This window comes from Anolis sagrei, chromosome 7, assembly GCF_037176765.1.
Source record: "Anolis sagrei isolate rAnoSag1 chromosome 7, rAnoSag1.mat, whole genome shotgun sequence".
Classification (NCBI taxonomy): Eukaryota; Metazoa; Chordata; class Lepidosauria; order Squamata; family Dactyloidae; genus Anolis; species Anolis sagrei.
The window spans coordinates 21,934,035-21,957,364 of record NC_090027.1 but is presented as its reverse complement, the minus strand read 5'-3'; the positions used below and the strand labels follow the sequence as shown (position 1 = coordinate 21,957,364).

At 43.3% G+C, this 23,330-nt stretch overlaps 1 protein-coding gene across 1 annotated transcript; it reads right to left on the bottom strand.

Moving 5' to 3' along the window:
* Positions 1–801: 801 nt before the first annotated feature.
* TMEM127 (transmembrane protein 127) lies at positions 802–23,252 on the bottom strand. The gene is made up of 4 exons (XM_060787010.2): positions 23,114–23,252; positions 18,725–19,109; positions 7,257–7,421; positions 802–6,055 (listed from the first exon to the last, which is right to left on the bottom strand). Exons 2-4 carry the CDS (start codon positions 18,966–18,968, stop codon positions 5,748–5,750), a joined length of 717 nt encoding a protein of 238 aa, XP_060642993.1. The 5' UTR covers positions 18,969–19,109; positions 23,114–23,252; the 3' UTR covers positions 802–5,747.
* Between the last annotated feature and the right edge of the window lie 78 nt (positions 23,253–23,330).

Sequence of the window (23,330 nt, the reverse complement as noted above, 5' to 3'; positions counted from 1 at the left end):
TTCGCGTGCATACCGCAACGAGCGCGTGCGTTGTGTACCGGCATGCCTCGGGAACAACTGTGTTCAGTTTTCGCTCTGTAGCTAACCTGTTCTGTGCTTTAAAAATGTTTAAAACTATCAACTCACCCTCTGCATGTGAGGTTCGCTCAGTGATACGGTTTTTGTCAGCAAGAAACCTGTCTGCTGCAGAAATTCATCGACAGATTTGTGAAGTGTACGGTGATACTGTTATGAGTGAAAGCAAAGTGCGTAAGTGGGTACGACAATTCAAAGATGGCCGTGACAACATCCATGATGAGGACTGCTCCGGTCGCTCTTGTTTGATTACAGTGAACTCTTGGTTATCGGAGCAGGTGGCAAGATTTTATGAAGAGGTATTTTAAAATTGGTTCAGAGGTATGATAAGTGTTTGAACAAACTTGGCAACTATGTCAAAAAATAGAGTGAAGTATGTACTTTCTGAAAATAAATTTACTTTTTTGAAATAAACTTTCGTTGTGTACTTACGTTCAAACGGACCTTACTTAAAAAATACCCCTCGTAGTTACACAGAATCTGTCTGTTTCTATGTCTAAATGTTGCTGTTCTGTAAAAGTTCTGCTATACCCTCTTACACTGAAAATTGCAATAAAAAGTACCTGGTTTAAAAAGTATTCATGACCTATGTACACGCAAGGAGTGGTATTTGGTTACTGCAAAAAGCAAGTGAAATCTGTGTTTGGTGAATGGTTTCGAACGGAGGGAGCCATGCACAGAACTGCCCAATTTATTTTGCAAGCAAAAGTGGAAATACCCAACAGAGACTATTTACATCATTGTTTTATTGTGGGTGTGTGTGTTTTTGTTTTTGGTAGAAAAACAAATCCAAGATTTTACAGATTGGTTGTTAATCATCAGCAGTGCTTGACGAATTTATGCTCGAGGTCTAAAACGCGTCGCAGTAACCGAGTACACAGATCACATGGACACCGGGTTCGGTCCCGTCCCCTCCTTGGTTTAGGAGAAAGGTGCGGATCCCCTTTTGGCACATGGAGGCGCTGCCCGAGAAGAGAGCGCACAGGATGTATCCCCAGGCTCCATGTCCACCTCTTTGGGACTCAAAAGATTAGAAATTAGGTAGAGAAAGTATCGTTGTATGCACACTATTTACAGCCAACTTCTCTTCTCACAAAGGCTTTATAAACATTCAAAAAGGATGGCCAGGATGAAAGAAAAATGAGGCTATTTCACTGATGAGACTCGAATGGATCAAAGGTCTGCTTGATCTCCTGCAGAGCTGCTGTTTTTATAGTTAGACCAAAGCTTTTTCAAACTGCAGCCCTCCAAACTGTAATAGACTTCAGCTCCCAGAATTCCTGACCATTGGACAAGTTGGATAAGGATTCTGGGAGTTGGAGGCCCAAACACCTGGGGGGGGGGGCACAAGATTAAGAGGCCTATCTTACATCTGTATCTATCTAATTTCTACAGTAGAGTCTCACTTATCCGAACTTCGCTTATCCGACATTCTGACTTATCTGACACCCCCCTCCAGCATTTCCCATTCAATTAAAGGAGCTCCCCAACTCTCTCTCCATTCCCAGTAAGTGAAAAAGGCAAGGGAGGGAGGGAGGAAAGGGGGAAAAGAGGCAGGACCGGAAGCAGAAGCATCTTCCCTCCCTCTCTCTGTGATTTCCACACTCTGGGCACTTCCTGCTGGGCCACTCTAGCCCCAAGGCGTTGCCTTGCCTTCACTCTTTCAATCCCTGTTGTTAGTATTCTAGGAGTCTAGCACTGTGTTGAATGGGTAACAGGAGGAGACTCCGTATTATTCAACATTTTCATTTATCCGACATTCTGCTGGCCCGTTTATGCTGGATAAGTGACACTCTACTGTATTTCATCTGATGCCTCTCCAGAAGCCAACTAAAGCAGACATGGGTCAACTTTGGTCCTCAACTCCCACATTTCCTAATAGTGGCTGTCCAAAATACCTGGAGGGCCGAAGTTGGCCCATGCTTGAGCTAAAGCCCATAGTCCACTATGCCAAATAAGCTCTTAATGAGTGGCTTTGAAACTTCAGGATGTTGTTGAAGGCATAATGGATCCATCCTTCCCCCAACAGCTTACCTAACTGAACGTACCTATCACCTGGGAACCTCAGGAGACAACAATGCAGATGAATTCCTCTACCTAAGAATGGCAAAAAGCTGAAACATGGTATATTTCAAAATATAGATGTAAAAGACAAGGCTACCCTCAGGGTATAGCTCAGGCATGGGGCCAAATGCTAGCACTACCTGCTAGGAGGACTGATTGCCTGGTGAAGGAAGGAAGGAAGGGAAAGAGGAAGGAAAGAGAGAAGAAAGGAAGGAAGGATGAAAGGGAGGAAGGGAATGCGTGGAAGGAGACAGAGGGAGAGGGAAGGAGGGAGCAAAGAAGGAAGAAGGGAAGGGAAGACAAAATGCAAGGAAGGGTGGAAGGAAGGATGAAATGGTGGAAGGAAAGTATGGAAGAAAGCGACGGATAAAGGAAAGAACGAAGGAAAGACAAAAGGGAAGGAAGGACGAAAGGGTAGAAGGGAAGGATGGAAGGTGAAAGAGGAGAGAGGAAAGGAGGGAGGAAAGAGGGAAGGGAGGAAAGACAAAAGGAAAGGAAGGATAAAAGAGTGGAAGGGAAAGATGAAAGGAAGGGAAGGATAAATGAAAGAAAGAAAGAAGGAAAGACAAAAGAGAGGGAGAGAAGGAAGGAAGGAAGGAAGGAAGGAAGGAAGGAGAAAGAGGGAGGGAGGGAAGAGAGGGAGGTAAGGAGGAAGGAAAGAGAGAATGAAGGAAAGACAAAAGGGAGGGAAGGAAAGGGAGGGAGAGAGGGAAAGAAGGAAGGACAAAAGGGTGGTAGGAAAGGATAGAAGGGGAAAGAGGAAGGAAATGGAGGGAGGCAAAGAGGAAGGAAAGAGAGAAGGAAGGAAAGACAAAAGGAAGGGAAGGAAGGAAGGAAGGAAGGAAGGAAGGAAGGAAGGAGAAAGAGGGAGAGAGGACAAAAGGGTGGAAGGGAAGGAGAAAGAGGGAGGGAAAGATGAAGGAAAGCGAGAAGGAAGGAAGGATAGGAAGGTGAGAGTGGTGCGGGCCTGAGAAAAGAGCCCAAGGGGTGTATCCAGCCCTCGGGCCTGGGTTTACCCATATCTAGTATAGCTTCACAAAGTTAGAAGAGCAAGCTTTCTTCAAAACATGTTTCATATCTGAATGAACAGGTGCAAATTAAAATAAAAGGACTTTTTAACCTTTTCTATTTGTCAGTTTTTGTTATATGTCTATTTCTCCCTTAAATAAAACCTATCAGCCTCTCTTTCTCTCTCTCATGCTTTACATGCCATAAAAGCCCTCCCTTGCAATCAAACTGTAGAAAGTACAGGGAACATTTTCTGCTTTTTCTAAGCAGATTTCCCTCTATGGAAAGAGAAAAGGGAAATCAGTCACATTTTCCTTAAATAGAACACTATTGAGACACTCTTTCACCACTACCTGAGGCTTTGAGAAGAATCTGTGCATTAAAAACTGGCCAGATTGACAAATAATGGCAATCTAAATTGTGACTTGTGTTCTTTTTGGCTCCCCCCACAACCCATCTCTGCAAGCAACCTGTCACCATCATTATTGGATTTACAAACTCTAGTTTCCTTTAAGCCATAGCTTGTTGTTGCTTCTCTATCCAGGAATGTACCCTATCCCTGGCTTTCGAAACATGATCGGTCAGGCAAAGCAAGAGAAATACAGACCCAAAACGGGGATTGTTATTTTGGTCACTCATGGCTAAAGCAATAACACATCGTTTCTCAACCTACGGGTGAGGACCCTTGGGAGGAATCGCAAAGGGAGTTTCAGAGGGGTCACCAAAGACCATCAGGGAACACATATTTCTGATGATCTTAGGAACCCTTTTGGCAGAGAAGGCTGAAGATCTCTCTGCCTGTCCTTCTCTTCCTTTTTGGTGTTAGTGAACTACAACTCCCAGAATTCAAAAATAGCCCCCCCCCCCAACCCGAGCAGTATTCAATGTTGACCATGTAGGTAGTGTGCCAAGTATGGTGCAGATCCATTCTGGGCTGGGTTAAGAGTGCTCTTTGATTGTAGGCAAACTATAAATCCCAGCAACTACAACTCCCAAATGTCAATATCTATTTTCCCCAAACTCCACCAGTGTTCACATTTGGGCATATTGAAGATTCGTGCCAAGTTTGGTCCAGATAAATCACTGCTTGAGTCCACAGTGCTCTCTGGATGTAGGTGAACTACAACTCCAAAACTCAAGATCAATGCCCACCAAATCCTTCCATATTTTTTTCTCGGTCACTGAAGTTGTGTGTGCCAAGTTTGGCTCAATTCCATCGTTGGTGGAGTTCCGAATGTGCCAAATTTGGTAAAGTGAATGAAAATACATCCTGCAGATCAGATATTTCCATTACGATTCACAACAGTAGTAAAATTACAGTTATGAAGTAGCAACGAAAACAATGTTATGGTTGGGGGTCACCACAACACGAGGAACTGTATTCAGGGGTCATGGCATTAGGAAGATTGAGAAACACTGCAATAATAAGTTACAGCTAACAGAGACCATGGCTTAGGATGATGTGAGAATGTGGCTAGAAATAATTGTTTTGCGGCTAGAGAGAGGCTTAAGAATGAAAAGTATATAAAAAAAGAGATGGAAAGAGATAAAATTAATTCAACTCAATCCTGGAACCAGGTAATTTGCATATCGTCTTAAGCCCGGTGACAGCTTCCTGTACTCACTATCTTGAGAGGGGCTGCTTATACATTTGTTGCATGTGGGTGGGTGCCAACTGGAATTGCAGCCCTTGCAAAGGCCTTGTTTCTTTAAGTTAAAAGATACTCCCACCTATCAAAAGGAAAGTCAGTAGTGGCAACGTCCTCGAGCTGGTTCCACCAAGTTTTGTTTGTGCTCCATTCCCATTTCCCCATAAATGGTTAAGAGAGGAAAGGAAGGGGCCGTGAGAACGACAAATAAAGTGCAAAATGCTTCCGTTAAGTAGCATGAGGCAGAATGTGGGAGTGGGTGAAGCAATGGTGGCAAGCAAGCTGGGAAGCGCATGGAGGCAACCCAAATAATAGACACCCTTCTGCCGCCCTGCCCCACCGACCAGTGAAGAGCGAAGAAGCCCCACCTTCAGATGTGCTAAATAAGGAGCCCAACCAAGGTGTAAGCATCAGTGAGAGTCACATTCCCCCCAAAAGAGCTGGGGAAAAGCAGGCGAGAAGAAGAATGAGCTGTGCAGGCTTGTTGAACTCACTACTTCTGAGTGCGCACATCTCAGTGTGAAGGATCTAGTTACCATTCAAAAACGAAAACAAGTCCCTCCTAATCAGTCATGGCGTCTCTTTCATGTAGGAGACAAGACGTCCCACCCCATCCCGAAAGATTTCTGTCTCACATAAGAGCACGCCCAAAGGACAATCTGAAAGTTTGCAGAGTCACAGGAAAGCGGAACGCCGCAGCTTGGACTCATGTCGGTCAATTATTTCGGTATATCACAGAAGGGACTTGGGGAAGGAAAAGTTCATCCATTGACCTGCCTCTGGAGGTGAGTGCTCCTGTGTGGGTAACCCTTTCGAGTGAGTCCTCTCCCAACAAGGAGGTTGAAAGAGGGAAGGGAAAACACCAGTGAGTGGCTCTGGGGCGAGGGAATGCCTTCCCAAGCAACTGCAGACTGTGTTCCGACTCAAAGGTCAGGCTGGGCAGGGAAGGTGTTACGGCGTGTAGGCCGGAGGAGGCTGGAACTGGTTGATCACTTCATACTCCGCTGGGTAAGGTTCGTTTTCCTCCATCTCAGAGAGGAGCTCCAAGGCCTGCTCCTCTTCCTCAGTGGGGTAGTGGCGCAGCAGGTTGGCCGCCGTGGCCAGGATGGAGGCCCCGCCCGCTCCGGCCACCAGGTAGAAGCTGACGGCAAAGGTGACGTACACCTGGGAGCCGTGGTACTTTTTGTGCTGCTGCTGCTGCGCCAGGATCAACTCCGAGGCCCAGTAGCAGAACCCGATCACCGTGGCGCACTGCAAGACTGCGAGCAAGAGAGAGGAAGGAAGAGGGGCATTTATCACATACAGCACATCAGATACCACACAATGTGGCTCTCTCAAAGAGGACAGCCATTCTGCCTCTCAGCAATTTCTTCCAGCTTTGTGAAATGCGAGTCTATGATGGGCAGGTGGCAGGAACTGTTCACCAGAATTAAAAAACCTAGTCACGTTATCGACTGCTCCCCACAGGACATTCTTGCCATCACAAACTCCCTTACATTGTTTCTGCTGGGGAATTTGAGCTGTTAGGTTCAAATATACCATATATACTCAAGTATAAGCCAAGTTGTTTTAGGCTGAAAAAGCCCCCCCCCCCCCGATTATCCTTGAGTTATTATTATTATTTTATTACATTTATTATTTTACTCTATTATTTTATTACATGTATTATTTTACTCTATTTATTATTATTACATTTACATTATTTTACTCTAACATAATTATATTTATTATTTTACTCTATAATTATTATTATTGCATTTATAATTTTAATCTATTTATTAATGTTATTATTACATTTATTATTTTATTCCATTTATTATTAATACTAGCCGTCCCCTGCCATGCGTTGCTGTGGCCCACATGGGGGTTCTGTGTGGGAGGTTTGGCCCAATTCTATCATTGGTGGGGTTCAGAATGCTCCGTGATTGTAGGTGAACTACAACTCCCAAATGTTAAGATTCTATTTTCCCCAAACTCCACCAGTGTTCACATTTGAGCATATTGAGTCTTTGTGTAGAGTTTGGTCCAGATCCCTCGTCCTCACCAATCACACCTGTGAGGGAGGTGGGAACAAGAGCAGGGCCTCCCTAGATGAACGAAGAGATTGTGTGGGTTCATACACAGAAATGCGGTCATGCATTATTGGGTTTGGCCCCGCTTGTAAGCCGCACCAAGTCCCTTCAGGGTGATGGTGGCGGGATATAAAGTTATTACTATTAATAATAATAATAATTAGGGGAAGGGGGAATTTCATAATAGGAAGGTAGCAACCCGAGAATATGAGTTCAAGACACCACTCAGCAAACCCATTGATTGGTGAAGCAGTATCAGGGTATGGCTGGTCCAGGAACAAGCTGCCCACCCCATATGGGGAGTTTCTGAATCATATCTTGGAAAAGGACTGAAAACCTAAGTGCCGCCCCAGCAGCCCTCATCAAGGCCCACCCCAATCCGACTTACCTGTGAGGATGTGGGCAAACGCATAACGTCGTGTGATCTTCAGTGCAGGATGCTTGGGTCCAAACACATCCAAGAGGAAGGCCGAAAGACTGCAGACGATTCCCAAGAAGCAGAAAGCAGCAATGACCCGAAGCAGGAGCACTGTCTGGGGGTTCATGCAGTAGTCTAGGAGGGGGCAGAAAAGACTAAGCATTAGCACCTTTAACCTCACAGTTGCTCCTAGATCTTTTCCAGAATTCAACATTGTGGTTTAAGGCTTTGGTTTTGCCATATTTATCTGGAATTCTCTGCTAGACATCTGCAGCTCTGATGAGCTTGATTGAAAGTGCATTTCACTGGACTGAAATGCACTTCCAGTTCCACCATTTCAGTGACACATTAACAGTCTTTACACCGGCTGAACATTCCTTATCTGAAATATGAGGATTATCCAGAAAGTAAGGTTACAAGATTATTTTATAATACAAAGAATGAATATATTTTAATAACACTGACATGGATTGTAGCATTATTTTCCCACATAATCACCATTCAGTTCAGTTTTGTCATCCATGGGACAAGTTTTTGATGCCTGTGTCATAGAAGTTTCCCTCCACCTTTTTCAGCCAGTTTGATTTGCACCTCATCATTGTCAGAAAAATGTTTTCCACTCAGATGTTCCTTCAATTTAGTGAACAGATGAGAGTCACTGGGTGCGCAATCAGGGCTGTGAGAGGGGTGGCTTAAAACATCCCAACCAAAGGAAGTCAACCATTTTTGTATTGCATGAGCGGTGTGTCATGAAGGAGACAAGCTCCTGTCATCAGCATCCCACGTTCGTTTTGGATGGCTCTGCAAAGTTTCTTCGTGGTCTCACAATATATTCTGTACCCATTTTATCACATGCTGTCTTGATATTACGTCCTCTCCATGTTGTTGTTCATTCGTTCAGTCGTCTCCGACTCTTCGTGACCTCATGGACCAGCCCACGCCAGAGCTCCCTGTCGGCCGTTACCACCCTCAGCTCTCTCAAGGTCAGTCCAGTCACTTCAAGGATGCCATCCATCCATCTTGCCCTTGGTCGGCCCCTCTTCCTTTTGCCTTCCACTTTCCCCAGCATAATTGTCTTCTCTAGGCTTTCCTGTCTCCTCATGATGTGGCCAAAGTACTTCAACTTTGTCTCTAGTATCTTTCCCTCCAGTGAGCAGTCGGGCTTTATTTCCTGGAGGATGGACTGGTTGGATCTTCTCGCAGTCCAAGGCACTCTCAGAACTTTCCTCCAGCACCACAGTTCAAAAGCATCGATCTTCCTTCGCTCAGCCTTCTCTAAGGTCCAGCTCTCACATCCGTAGGTGACTACAGGGAATACCATGGCTTTGACTAAGCGGATCTTTGTTGCCAGTCTGATGTCTCTACTCTTTACTATTTTATCGAGATTGGACATTGCTCTCCTCCCAAGAAGTAAGCATCTTCTGATTTCCTGGCCACAGTCTGCATCTGCAGTAATCTTTGCACCTAGAAATACAAAGTCTGTCACGGCCTCCACGGTTTCTCCCTCTATTTCCCAGTTGTCAATCATTCTTGTTGCCATAATCTTGGTTTTTTTGACGTTTAGCTGCAACCCGGCTTTTGCGCTTTCTTCTTTCACCTTGATTAGAAGGTTCCTCAGCTCCTCCTCACTTTCGGCCATCAGAGTGGTGTCATCTGCATATCTGAGGTTGTTAATGTTTCTTCCAGCAATTTTCACCCCAGCTTTGCATTCATCCAGCCCCGCACATCGCATGATGTGTTCTGCATACAAGTTAAAAAGGTTGGGTGAGAGGATGCAGCCTTGCCGTACGCCTTTCCCAATCTTGAACCAGTCTGTTGTTCCGTGGTCAGTTCTGACTGTTGCTACTTGGTCCTTGTACAGATTCCTCAGGAGAGAGACAAGGTGGCTTGGGATGCCCATCCCACTAAGAACTTGCCACAATTTATTATGATCCACACAGTCAAAGGCTTTAGAATAGTCAATGAAGCAGAAGTAGATGTTTTTCTGAAACTCCCTGCTTTTCTCCATTATCCAGCGGATATTGGCAATTTGGTCTCTCGTTCCTCTACCTTTTCTAAACCCAGCCTGAACATCTGGCAACTCTCGCTCCATGTATTGCTGGAGTCTTCCTTGCAGGATCTTGAGCATTACCTTACTGGCATGAAAAAAAAGGGCCACTGTACGGAAGTTGGAGCAGTCTTTTGCATTTCCCTTTTTTGGTATGGGGATATAAGTTGATTTTTTCCAGTCTGATGGCCATTCTTGTGTTTTCCATATTTGCTGGCAAATGGCATGCATCACCTTGACAGCATCATCTTTTAAGATTTTAAACAGTTCAGCTGGGATCCCGTCGTCTCCTGCTGCCTTGTTGTTAGCAATGCTTCTTAAGGCCCATTCTTAAGGTCCTCTCCATATCCTGAAACAATTTTACAATAAATCACAGCGGCGTTCATGCCCTTAGCATTTAGGTAGCATACTAGAGCGCAAACTTTGCACTTGGAGGCAAACAGAATGAGGACGCTCATCTCTACCCTTCGCCACGCCAGTCGATGAGCTAGTGACAACTGGCACTGCTAGTTCGTTTCCGCTGTCTTCCCGCTACACGGCCATAATACCAACTTCCCTCGAGAAAATGACCTGCGAGAGGTATGTACCTTGTAACCATACTTTCTGGATAACCCACGTATCTGGGAACAGAATTACACAGCAAACAGTAACATGGCCTTGTTCTAAGATGGTGAAAAAATGTCTGCTTAGGCTGCTTTTCAATTGAGGAAATGACCTCAGAGTGACTTGTTCACTGTGAAATGGGAACTGTGCTATACCTCTTTTGGCTTTGTTTGGATCAATACTATCCACCTCTTCCAGTGTTAAAATGCTTTAAATGCTGCTTACAATTTATTGGCTATAGAGAAGGGAACTGTACAGGAGCTCAGCCTCTTACAGAGAGCACACACTAATAGCCTGCACTTTTCCCTAAAGATGAGTAGCTGCGAAATTTGTTGAGACCCTCCTCACAAATGTACAGCAGAAAAACTTATCAGCAGCAGTGTGACCCAGCACCAGTAGACCAAAGTGATAAAAAGAACCAAAATACACTGACCAAAGTTATTTCTTCCATCGGAGGCTTTTCTTTATAGCAAAAGAATATGGGTGTACTATTTACAAAAACAAGGTTTCCATAACACAAATAAAATTCTTTATACTTCCTTCTTTGCTTCCATGCTGGGCTTCCTTCTCGTGTAGATAAACAGCTTTGCTCTCACAGAGCCTCTTTTCACACCTAAGTTAATTTCACCCTATGAGCTTCACTACTTCAAAAGTGGTCTTCAAAAGTGGTCCAGAACCTATGTTTTCCCCACCTTGCTCTGGAAGGAGTAACGAAATAAGAAACATGTACTTCCAAACCAGAATCTGTAACCACGTAGCCCACAGATTTGCTTCCACATCCAAATCAGATGGCAAGCATATTCTACACTTGGCTGATGGAAAAATGCACACAATTTGCAAGTTTCTGCTAAAAGCTACATTGATAACAAATAAAATAAGATAAGAGCTACAACGGGGCATTTCATTTAGCCAGAGGCGGGATCTTCCAGTTCACTGCTCGTAATTAGCTTTCTTATAACAGTCAACTGTTTTGGATGTCTTTCGGCAGGATGTCTGACTCAGCCTCAAGATTTATCCAGCTTCCCTTGTAGTTAAGAACTTCCTTCTTGTTTTGACAATGCTGTCCAGTTGGGGATTTCGTCCATTCACGCTCAAAAATGCTGCCATGTTGGTCGAATTGCCTCTCCAGTGTGTTTGCATTCTTCAAAGACCTTTCAACCTAGTTAGGAGTTCCACCCAAACCTGTCTTGTTGCTTTTACTGTGGCAGCAAGCTGCACTACACAGGAAAATATACTTTCAGCAAGAGGAAAAACACCAACCAAGTACACCAAACAAGGCAGTGCCTGTAAACAAGAACTACGGTGACATTGCGGTGACTGTGAAACAGAACTTGAGCTACGTTCGGAGGGGATTCCCAATGCTGCATTTAACTGATACGTCAATGGCTTGACCAACAATTATGAATCTGGCCAGGCTGGGATTTCTTCTCTCTTTTGCAAAAGTAAAATTATGAAGGATGAAGAATGGTGGGGTTCTTTCGAGTCATACAAATGGCCTAGTGGGGTTTCACAAGATATTGTTGTTCGTTCATTCAGTAGCTTCCGATTCTTCATGACCTCATGGACCAGCCCATGCCAGAGCTCCCTGTCAGCCGTCACCACCCCTAGCTCCTTTAAGGTCAAGCCAGTCACTTCAAGGATGCCATCCATCCATCTTACGCTGAGTCGGCCCTTCTTGCTTTTTCCTTCCATTTCCCCAGCATAATTGTCTTCTCTAATAATAATAATAATAATAATAATAATCCTTTATTTATACCCCACTAACATCTCCCGAAGGACTCGGTGTGGCTTACAAGAGGCCGAGGCCAAATACATCAGCAAAACAACAACATAACAAATACAACAATAAATAAACTCATAAAACAAAGCAATAAACATTAAACAATAGCAATAAACATTAAACAATAACACCACAACGTAATTAAAAACTATAGCCGGACCAAATGTAATGATTAAAAATTTTAAAAAATGCTGGACATGACCAGGTGAAATGGATGAGTTTGGCAATAGATGCAGTGTGCAGACAATCTTAAATCTCTGGTAAAGTGCATTGGGACATGATGCTTGGAGTTTCCTATTCTGGGAAGGCACACTGGAACAATCATGTCTTCAAGCTCTTCCTAAAGATTGCCAAGGTTGGGGCTTGTCTGATGTCCTTGGGGAGAGAGTTCCAGAGTCGAGGGGCCACCACCGTGGAGGCCCTGTCCCTCGTCCCCACCAATCTCCGAAAAAAGAGGACTGACTCAAGAAAGTTCTGGAGGTAATGAATATGGACAGGCTCACTTACTGGATCACTCCAAATCAAGGAATCCCAAAAAAACATACAAACTGGGATTTGGTTAAAAACTACTTTAAGGAAGTAAAGATTGACTTATTGATTTGATAATATTAACACTCACAAGAAGACTCGACGACACAGGGATATTTAGTACAGTGCCACACAGAGCCCTTATGAGAGGCCAATTACTATGACTTTACAACCACCGATGAATAGAAGGAAGTCAAATTTTACTTTTTTCCCCTTTCTTTTCCAAACTTTCCTAACCAAAAATTGTTCTCACTCTTTCGATGTTATAACCCAATCTTCTCTGAAATGAAAGAGAAAAAAAGAAAGAAGAGAGAACGTGGAAAGAAGCCGGCCTAACAATCATAAAAGATTAGAAGACTTGTTAAAAAACAATTTATCCGAGATGAAGAAGATCGGAAGCCAAACCAAGCACTCAACCCAATTTTTTTTTCTTTCTTTTTTCACTTTTTTCTTTCTTGGACCTCCAATCTAAACTTTCCTACTTTCCTATATCACCACATGTTCCCCCACTTTTACTGTTATTTGGAAACTTAATAAAAACCTATTTTAAAAAAATAAACAACAATGCACTGCCCTAATTTTTAACATTCACCAGGACTGTAATGGGGTGAAAGGAGCTGTTCTGATTCAGACCATAAACCGAACATGAAATCTGGACAAACAAGTAAGAATTTGCTAGCAATTTTATCTGCTTCCTCGTGTGGCTTGATCCCGCTATGCAACGACTTTAAGATCATCTGGAGAGGCCCTGCTCTCGGTCCCGCCATCATCACAAGTACGGTTGGCAGGAACGAGAGACAGGGCCTTCTCAGTGGTGGTCCCTCGGCTATGGAACACCCTTCCTAGGGAGATTAGATTGGCTTCCTCGCTCCTATCATTCCGGAAGAATCTTAAGACATGGCTATTTGAGCGGGCATTTGAAAATACGGAATAACGGATATAATAATGGAATCACTATATGGCGGAACTGGACATTGTTTTAATGATTATTGATTGAAGTATATTTCATTATGTTTGATTTTATTGTTGCTGATATTTTTTTATATTGTATATTGTCATTGTGTCCTTGGTGGCATTGAATTCTTGCCTTGTAAACCGCCTCGAGTTGCCGGAAGGCTGAGAGGGGCGGCATAGAAATGTACTAAATAAATAAATAAATATTATTGTTTGAAATGTCACATCTAAACAAGAGTTCCAGAGACCTTTGAACTTCTGAATGGTGGGGGAATTTAAATATGTTAAGTTCTCCTATTTTTTATGATGACAACAAACTTGTGGAAAACGAGAAAAAGAATTAGGATGTTTCTAGCAAAGAACATTTCAAGAAGCTTTCCCCAGTTTAATACTGTCCTGTCTAGCTCTATTTTTTCCACCATGGCAACAAGTAGCATTTACTGCCAATTCAATAAAATATGTGCTAAATTTCAGGATGTTTCATTTGTAGCAAGCACAGTACAACAACCTAATCAAAGACCAAGGCGATATTTGCCTGGAGCCTGATGTACCAGGGAACATGCCAAGTTGACAGAGGCACCAGAATGACTCAGCCTCCTCAGAATACAAAACGAACTTCCTCATGCTCTTAATCACAGAATTATCACCTGCAGCTATGTGTCATTGTGGCAACAGGCAGGAAATGTATTTATTATGTTTGGTAACTACATAAGAAGTATACGCTGTTCTCTTTAAATTACTAAAACAGTGCTATGAAATTAATTTTCATATTAACGGGGCACCCCCAGTTGATGGCCATCCAGCCTTGGGTTGGATGCCTCCAAAGAGGGAGCCTCCACCACACTCCAGGGCAGGGAGTTCCACTGTTGAACGGCTCTTGCGATCAGGGAGTTCTTTCTGATGTTCGGGTGGGATCTCCTTTCCTGTCGTTTGGACCCATGGCTTCATTGGGGTCTAGTTTCCAGGGCAGCGGAGGACAGCCTTGCTCCCTCTTCCTTGGGACAACATTTCGGATATTTGGGCATGGCTCCCATGTCTTCTCTCATCCTTCTCTTTTGGAGTCTGGACAGACCCGGCTCTTTAAGACACTCCTCATAGGGATTCATGGTCTCCAGACCTTTGATCATCGCATGGATGTATGGATGTATTGCTGGCATAGATGTGGGTGAAACGTCAGGAGAGAATGCTTCTGGAACATGGCTAGACAGCCTGGAAAACTCACAGCAACCCACTGATTCCAGACATGAAAGCCTTCAACAACACAGTGCCAAAAACCAATGCAACGTGCAATATAATCTGTCTCGGAACCAGTTTTGCTGCGCAGGTGATCAGATTGCTATGCCTGGAACCACACCTCGTCTCCTGTGCTATGTTATATAATATAATATATTGTATATACATATAATATTTATATTATAATGTAATGTGATATAATAATATATTATAATTATATATTTATATTACATGTAATATTACTATTATTATTATTATTATTATTATTATTATTATTATTAAACTTTATTTGTACCCCGCTAGCATCTCCCAAGGGATTCGATGCGGCTTACAACAGGCCGAAGCCCAGCACAACACAATACAACAATACAATACATAGCAAAATAAAACAGTTAAAGCAGAAAACAAAGGCAATAACAATACAACAGGACATTATTTAAAAAACTGAGCCGGCTGGGGTGGGGTACAGGGTTAAAAGTGCTGAAAAAGTGTCGGAGGGATATAAGATTAAGATATAAGTGCGGTGTGTGTTGAGAGTGATCTTGGCTCTACTAAAGTGCTTCTGGGCTTTGGTAGTGGGGATTCCTAATCTGAGAAGGCACGTTGGAATAGCCAGGTTTTCAGGTTTTTTCTAAAGACCGCCAGGGTGGGGTATTACAATATAATACAATATAATATATATTACAATATATTACAATATAATGGTATAATACAATACAGTAATATAATATAATATAATACAATATAATATATAATATATATTACAATATATTACAATATAATGGTATAATACAATACAGTAATATTTAATACTGATATTGTACTATGCTAATAATATAATATATTGTGTGTGTATGTATATATATGTGTGTGTGTATGTGTGTGTATATATATATATATCTTTTAAGCCGCTGAGTCCCCTTTGGGGTGAGAAGGGCGGCATATAAATATTGTAAATAAATAAATAAAAATATAAAGGTTTGAGGGTGTTTGAACGCAACAGCAAAGTATCAGACCAGGACCATTTTAAAATCCTCAAGGAGAACAGATCATCAATGATGGATTGCCAGAGGAGAGTTGCCAGTAATCAGTCAACAACCTGAAAATTAATGTCCCTTTAAAAAACTATATCAGCTGTTTAGTTTCTGATGTTGTCTGTCGTTCAAAAATTTTAAAATCCTACACATTTGGTGGTTTTTTGTTCTTTTGATCTTGTCATCTCTAAAACATCAACATCAAGCTAAGCAACAAGATCAATAATTTGGAAAATGGTGGTGTGGAAGAAGGCAATTCTTCATGAGAGTAAAAGTAGGTTGTCAATTTAGGACTCCAAGGTGTTATGTCAGGAAACAGGAAATACCACATGTCCACACATTCCATGTTGGTGACCAAAGCAGATTTCTAATCATCTCCTAATTTATTTGACAGCAAGCTCCATTGATCTCAGAAGAGCCTAATGCTACATAAGCATTAAAGGAGATTGAAGGTAGATGATGACTCTAAGTTGAAATGTGCCCAGAGGAGGGTGACTTAAAGGATCAAGGGTCTGGAGAACAAGCTCTATGAGGAGCAGCTTATAGAACTAGGCACGTTTAGCCTGCAGAAGAGAAGGCTGAGAGGAGACCTGATGAGGGCCACGTTTCAAGATGTGAGGGGAAGTCACAGGAAGGAAGGAGAAGGCTTGTTTTTTGCTGCCCTGGAGACTAGGACACAATGGAGCAATGGCTTCAACCTACAGGAAAGAAAGGAGATTCCACCTGAACATGAGGAAGAACTTCCTGACTGTGAGAGAGAGCTGTTCAGCAGTGGAACTCTCTGCCCCGTAGTGGAGGCTCCTTCTTTGGAGGCTTTTAAGCAGAGGCTGGGTGGTCGTCTCTCAGGGGTCCTTTGAATGAGATTTTCCTGCCTCTTCGCAGAATGGGGTTGGACTGGATGGTCCACAAGGTCTCTTCCAACTCTTATGATTCTACGAGACGTAAGCAACTGTGGTGATTCGGAGGATTGTTCTTTTAGCCACACAATCCTTTGTGTGCCATAGAGACTGCCCCCCATAAAGAAAAAAAAACCAGATGTGGTCAGAAGTTTACTTCTGCTTTTGGGGGGGGGGGGGGAATATAAGCACCACTGGAGGAAGTTGAAGCCTATTTAAGAGGTGACTTCCTGTTTTTGGAGAATTCTGTGTATAGTATAAGTTATGTTTTAAATTTTTTGTGTTTTTAATCTATGTAATTTATAATATATACTTTCTGTTCATATGTTTTTGACTTTGTTGCACCCCACTTCAGGAGAGGCAGGTAATAAATAAAAAAAATATATAGGCAGGCGGTTCCCAGGTTAGAAACACCTGACTTACAAATAACTCATATTTAAGAATTGGGGGGAGGGTTTAGACAATGGGAAGTGAGAGAAATCTACCCTACAGAGAGGAAATTCACTCCCAAAAGAGTTATTATCAGTGGGAAAAGGTGTCTCAACTGAAGCTTTACCTCCAATTCTTGTTTCCACAAGAAGCCACATTTTTCTATATCCAATTATCACAGGGTCAGAAAGTGAGGTGGAATCTTCTGAACACCTCAAATCAAGGAAACACCACAGGGGTGTTAACCCTTCCCTATACTATCCAAAACGTATGTATGGCTGGTGTTACACTTAAGAAATGTTCCTGTTTCAACTTAACACACAAATTCAATTTAAGAACAAACCTACACAATCTCTCTTCTTGGAGCATGCAAGGAATCAGTTCATGTGTGTGTGTCAACTATAAAATAAGACACATGAAGCTGTTTGGACAGGCTATGCCCAGGGAGGAAGTTGAGCCTAGGACTTTTGGATACTGTTACATTTTTTACACATGTTTTAATGTGTATAGCGCTGATATTTTAATCGTGTTATGAAGTGGCATTGTGTTGTTATTGTATATTCTTTGTATGTTAACACATGTTGTGAACCGGTCCGAATCCCTCTTTGAAGGTGAGAGGGTCGGTATATAAAACCTCGAAATAAAAATAATAATAATAAAATAAATAAATAAATTTTTGTTCAGGCTTGAGCTATGCACATGCAGAGAGAAGAGAGAAGCAGAGAGAAACAGATTGATTTGCTTCTTGGCTGCTGAAAGAAGGTTATTTATCTATTTTATTTTGTATAAAAAGCATTGCATAAATTAGTATAAAAGTGATAAAAATAGGTGTACAAGCGGCTAAATATCTTTTGACCAAAAACGGGCAACAGCAATGGCAGTGTCTGTAGCCTCCAACAATTCCTCCTCTGTACATGAGACAGGGCACAATGGACAAGCGTACAGATGCAGAGTTGTCTGTTCTGCTCCACAGTCACACAAGGTATGGGATTCTTTTAGGTAGTGCCATTTGGCCAGGTTGTCTTTTGATCTGCCCAATCCGCTTCTGAGTGTATTTAAGGACTTCCAGGTTGCCCACTGTTTGTTTGCCCCTGGAGGAAGACCCTCATGGGGGGCCATCCAGTTGGGATTTCCTGATTTAGCTGCCCAGAGGGATACCCTTGCTGTTGCTGGAGGGATGCCAAGAGGAGTGGTAGTTCTCATAAAGCTTTTCCTAGATTTGAGACTGCTGGGAGGAGGCTAGTAGCCATGTAGTGGATGGCTTTCAGTGTTCAACCTTATTTCTCTCACATTTAGTAGCAACTTCCCATCGCACATTGGGGGGGGGGGGGGGGGGGCAATGCCAGCTAGCTTGTAGAGTTTATCAACAGGTGTAGGTTTAAGACATCCTGTGATTATTCTGCATGTTTCATTCAATGCTATGTTCACCTGTTTTGTGTAGGCAGACCTATGCCAGACAGGGCAGACATACTTGGCAGGTACTTTGTGCTTGGTGTTCAAGCAGTGTTTCCTATATGCTAGTGTTCGATCTAAGGTGACACCAAGATATTTAGGATGGAAACAATGTTCAAGAAAGGTTACTCATATGGACACAGAAAGGGCCATTTTGAATTTCTCATAGAAGGACAATATGTGAGTTGGTGAACCTGATCATACTGTACACATGTTGTATGAACCTGATCATACTGTACACATGTTGTTCACTACTTGTTCTTCAATGTTCATATGCATGGCATATTTTCTTTCTCTGGCAAGGTAGTGTGTGGGCTGATCCAACATGAAGTACACTTGGTTTATTTTACATTACGCCACATCTTGTTCGCAATCTGGGGACTGCCTATATTGTTATTACCCTTAAAATATTGTGCTGTTTTTCCAAAGATTGCTTCAAATGTTCATTTTAAAGCTCACCCCATCCCCCATGTCCCTCTCACCTTTGAGTAACTCGGGGTCAACGTATCCGAGCACATCAGCGACGCCCAGCTCCTGGCGCGCGCAAGTGCCCCCATGAATCCGTAGCCAGGCAGGCTCCGCCAGTGCAGTGCAAAGGGCAGTGATGGAGAGTGCGCCAGGCAAAGCCGAAGCCAGGCTCCTCTCCGGCTGCTTTGGCAAGGTGCTCCCATCCTGGCCTCTCCGCCGGCGCCCACCAGGCAGCACCGAGCCACTAGGGGTGTACATGGGGCCAGACGCTCCCTTCCGAGATCAAGGCAAAGAGTCTAAAGACACACGATTGTGTCCAGAAGGAATTGAGATGACAACGAGGCCTTCAGCGAGATCTTGTCAATGCGTTTGGGTCCAGGTCCGGAGAAAGCTGAAGGCCTGCAGACATAACAGATTGTTAAATTGAGAAGGCAATGAGCTAAATGTGAATTTAAAAGAATGTGAACCTTTACCAAAGTAGAGAAATTGTTCATATGAATATTACTCATCTATATATATAAAAATGCTCTGTGCGTAATGAGTACCTTAAAAACAAAAGAACCAATGCACGAAATCACACCAAATTTGGCAACAAAAGGTCTCACAACACAAGGAGTGACCATCACTCTAAAAATTATGATTTTGTCATTTGGGAGTTGTAGTTGCTGGGATTTATTGTTCACCTAAAATCAAAGAAAACTCTGAACTCCACCAACAATGGAATTGAACCAAACTTGGCACACAGAACTCCCATGAAACAACAGAAAATACTGGAAGGGTTTGGTGGGCGTGACCTTGAGTTTTGGAGTTGCAGTTCACCTACATCCAGACAGCACTTTAGACTCAAACAATGATGGATATGATTCAAACTTGGCACGAATACTCAAGTGTAAACACTGGTGGAGTTTGAGGAAAATAGACCTTGACATTTGAGAGTTGTATTTGCTGGGATTTATAGTTCACCTACAATCAAAGAGCATTCTGAACCCCACCAATGATAGAATTGGGCCAAACTTTCCATACAGAACCCCCATGACAAACAGAAAATACTGTGATTTCTGGTGGTCTTCTGAGACCCTTCTGAGACCCCCTCACAACCCCCCCCCAGGGGTCCCGACCACCAGATTGAGAAATGCTGTCTAAAGGCCATCCAGTCCAACACCTTTCCCCAGGGCAAGAAAACATAATCAAAACCCTCCTGAGAGTCATCCAGTCTAGATATAGATAAATAGATATGATTCACACACACACACATATGCCAGATATAGTATCATAGATTTCAAAGGGAACTCTAAAGAAGGATAATGATATGTTGCATGTTCTAGAGTAAGCAAACCAGATAATCTCTACATCAACACTGACAAGAAATACTGTTTACTCACAAGCCAATAGTATTTTCCAGGTCATCAGAATGGGCCACAGCAATGCGTGGCAGGGGGCAGCTAGTGTTTATATAAAAATTTTAAGTACAGGCAGTCCCCGATTCACAAGCATCTGGCTTACAAATGACTCCTAGGTAAGAACGAGGCTGAGATGACAGGAAATGAGAAGAATCTGCCCCTCGAGGGAAGGGAAATTCACTCTTGGAAGAGTTAATATCTTGGGGGAAATGGGTTTCCACTGAAGTTTATCTCCAATCCTTGTTTCCATAACAAGCCAATTTTCCCAAAAACCAATGTTCCCAGGGACAGAAAGTGAGGTGACATAGAATCATAGAGTTGGAAGAGACCCCAAGGGCCATCTAGTCCAAACCCCTGCCATGCAGGAAAAGCACAATCGAGGTACCCTTGACAGATGGCCATTCAGCCTCTGTTTAAAAGCTTCCAAGGAAGGACCTTCCACCAGACTCCGAGATAGGGTTCCACTGCTGAACAGCTCGCATGGTCAGGAAATTCTTCCACATGTTCAGGTGGAATCTCTTCTCATGTAATTTGAATCCAATGTTCAAACCCTAGTCTGCAGGGCAGCAGAAAACAAGCATCTCCCTCTCTCTCAGGACATCCTTTTACATATTTATACATGCCTATCATGTCTCCAGGACCCCCTGGTGACACAGCAGGTTAAACTGCTGAGCTGCTGAACTTGCTGACTGAAACGTTGGCGGTTCGAATCTGGGGAGTGGGGTGAGTTTCCACTGTTGGCCCCAGCTTCAACCTTAGCAGTTTGAAAACATGCAAATGTAAGTAGATTAATAGGTACCGCTCTGGAGAGAAAGTAGCAGCACTCCATGCATTCATGCTGGCCATATAACCTTGGAGGCACCTACGGACAACGTCAGCTCTTTGGCTTAGAGATGGAGATGAGCACCAACCCCAGAGTCAGACACAACTAAATTTCATGTCAAGGAAAAACATTTACCTTTACTACCATGTCTCCTCTCAACCTTCTCTTCTGAGGCTAAACAGACCCAGTTTTTTAAGACCTCCCAGGAATTATTCATGGTCTCCAGACCTTTGATGGTTTTAGTTGCCTTCCTCTGGACACCTTCCAACTTAGAGGCAATATGTCTTTAAAATTGTGCTGCCCAGAACTGGACGCAGTGTTATTTCAGGTAAAGAGGTCTGACCAAAGCTGAATATTACCTCCCTGGATCTAGACACTATACTCCTTTTGATGCAATCCAAAATCCCATTAGCTTTTATAGCTGCTGCATCTCATGTTCATCTTGTTCTCCACAAAGACTCCAAGATCTTTCTCATGTGGGCTGTTGTTGAGCCAGGTGTCACACATCCTATATCTTTGCTTTTGATTTTTCCTGCCTAAATGTCGTATCTTACATTTGTCTTTGTTGAAATGTATTGCGTTAGCTTTGGCCAAATGGCTCTCTCATATGTTAAGATTCTTTTACATCCTGATCCTGTCCTCTGGAGTATTAGCTTTCCCTCCTAATTTGGTCCCATCTGCAAACTTGATAAGAAGCATGCTCTCTACCTCGCCTCTTGGTGCTGAAATGTCCACTATGCTTGGATACTGGTTGTTGCATGATTAATTATGTTTTTATGACGTTGTATATGTATTTGCATTTTTATTGTGTATATTTTAACTCTATTTGACTGGGCTTGGTCCCTATGTAAGCTGTCCAAAGTCCCTTCAGGGAGACAAATAAATAAAACACAGAGGTATAAAAACAGCAGCCTTAAAACTTACTAACATAATACACAACAAAAAAAACCAATAGGAGAATTACTAAGATGGGGATGATCAGATTATAAAAGGAACAGGCATGGAATAGTTTAAAATAGGGGATTGGAAGAAGTGCAGAGAATCTTTGTCCATGTCCTTAATGAAGATCCTGAACAGAACTGGGCCCAGGACAGAGCCCTCTTCATGGCATGCAAATAGTCACCTCTTTGAGTTGTTGTAGGTTTTTTGGGCTATATGGCTATGTTCTAGAAGCATTCTCTCCCGACGTTTCACCCACATCTATGGCAGGCATCCTCAGAGATTGTGAGGTCTGTTGGAAACTAAATAAGAGAGGTTTATATATCTGTGGAATGATGTCCAGAGTGGGAGAAAGGACTCTTGTTGTTGGGGCTAGGTATGAATGTTTCAATTGGCCACCTTCATTAGCATTTGATGTCCTGGCAGTTTTTAGGTGTGGCTTGTTACTGCCTAGGGGAATCCGTTGTTGAGAGGTGATTAGCTGTTCCTGATTGTTTCTTGTCTGAAGTTCCCTTCAATTGTGGTGCCCAGAATTGGACACAATATTCCAGGTGTGGTCTAACCAAGGCGGAATAGAGGTGTAGCATGACTTCCCTAGATCTAGACACTATGCTCCTATTGATGCAGGACAAAATCCCATTGGCTTTTTTTGCTGCCACATGACATTGTTGGCTCAGGTTTAACTTGTTGTCCACGAGGACTCCAAGATCTTTTTCATGGTTGGAGTTTTTATATTTTAACTATCTGTGTGTGTAGGTTTTCTGTCAACCGTATGGCCCAATTGTTGATCTGGATGACTAGAACTTCTAGAAAAGGCCCCTTTCCTCTATTTTCTTTTTTCATGGTGAACTGGATGTTTGGGTGGATGCTGTTGAGGTGGTCTAGGAACCTGTTTACTTCTTCTCCTCCATGGCTCCAAATGGTGAAGGTGTCATCCACATATCTGCCAGAGCTTTAATGGTGCTTCTTTTTTTGAGGGTGAAGATGAGGAACCGCCTGAACATCTTCTAAACTGGGGCACCGGCAACAAAGGAAACCCCATTGGGATGGGATGTTGACCTTTCCTCCAAGCTAGTCTCTCCCATGACCCACACACACCAGTTAGAGCGGTATCAAACAGGTATAATAATCAAGCCGGGAAAGGAATGGGGCCTAGAAGCCTCTCAAAGGGGCCTCGAGTGGAAGAGGCCCCGCCCGGCTCCTCTCCTCCCATCTCCCTCCTTCCCACTCCAGAGCCTCACCTCGGTCCCTCCGCCGCCTCAGGGGCCTCGAAGCCCGGCCATGGGGGCCCCTCACCGCTCTCTTTCTCCCTCAACCCGGCCCTTCCGGTCCCGACGAGCCCAACGAGCGCTTCCGTTTCCGCCTTCCGCGGATCGAGCGTGCGTGTGACGTCAACACGCCGTGCGTCAGGGAGAAAGAAAGCCGACTCTGGCGTCGTGACGTCACGCAGCCTGTTGT

Excerpts from the sequence above, each read along its gene's own strand:
- TMEM127 (XM_060787010.2), bottom strand. The coding sequence starts at position 18,968 with ATGTACACCCCTAGTGGCTCGGTGCTGCCTGGTGGGCGCCGGCGGAGA. Across the intron at positions 7,422-18,724 it reads TGACCCCGAGTTACTCAAAG|ACTACTGCATGAACCCCCAG; the intron begins GTGAGAGGGACA and ends GCCCCCTCCTAG. Across the intron at positions 6,056-7,256 it reads GTTTGCCCACATCCTCACAG|TCTTGCAGTGCGCCACGGTG; the intron begins GTAAGTCGGATT and ends TCTTGCTCGCAG.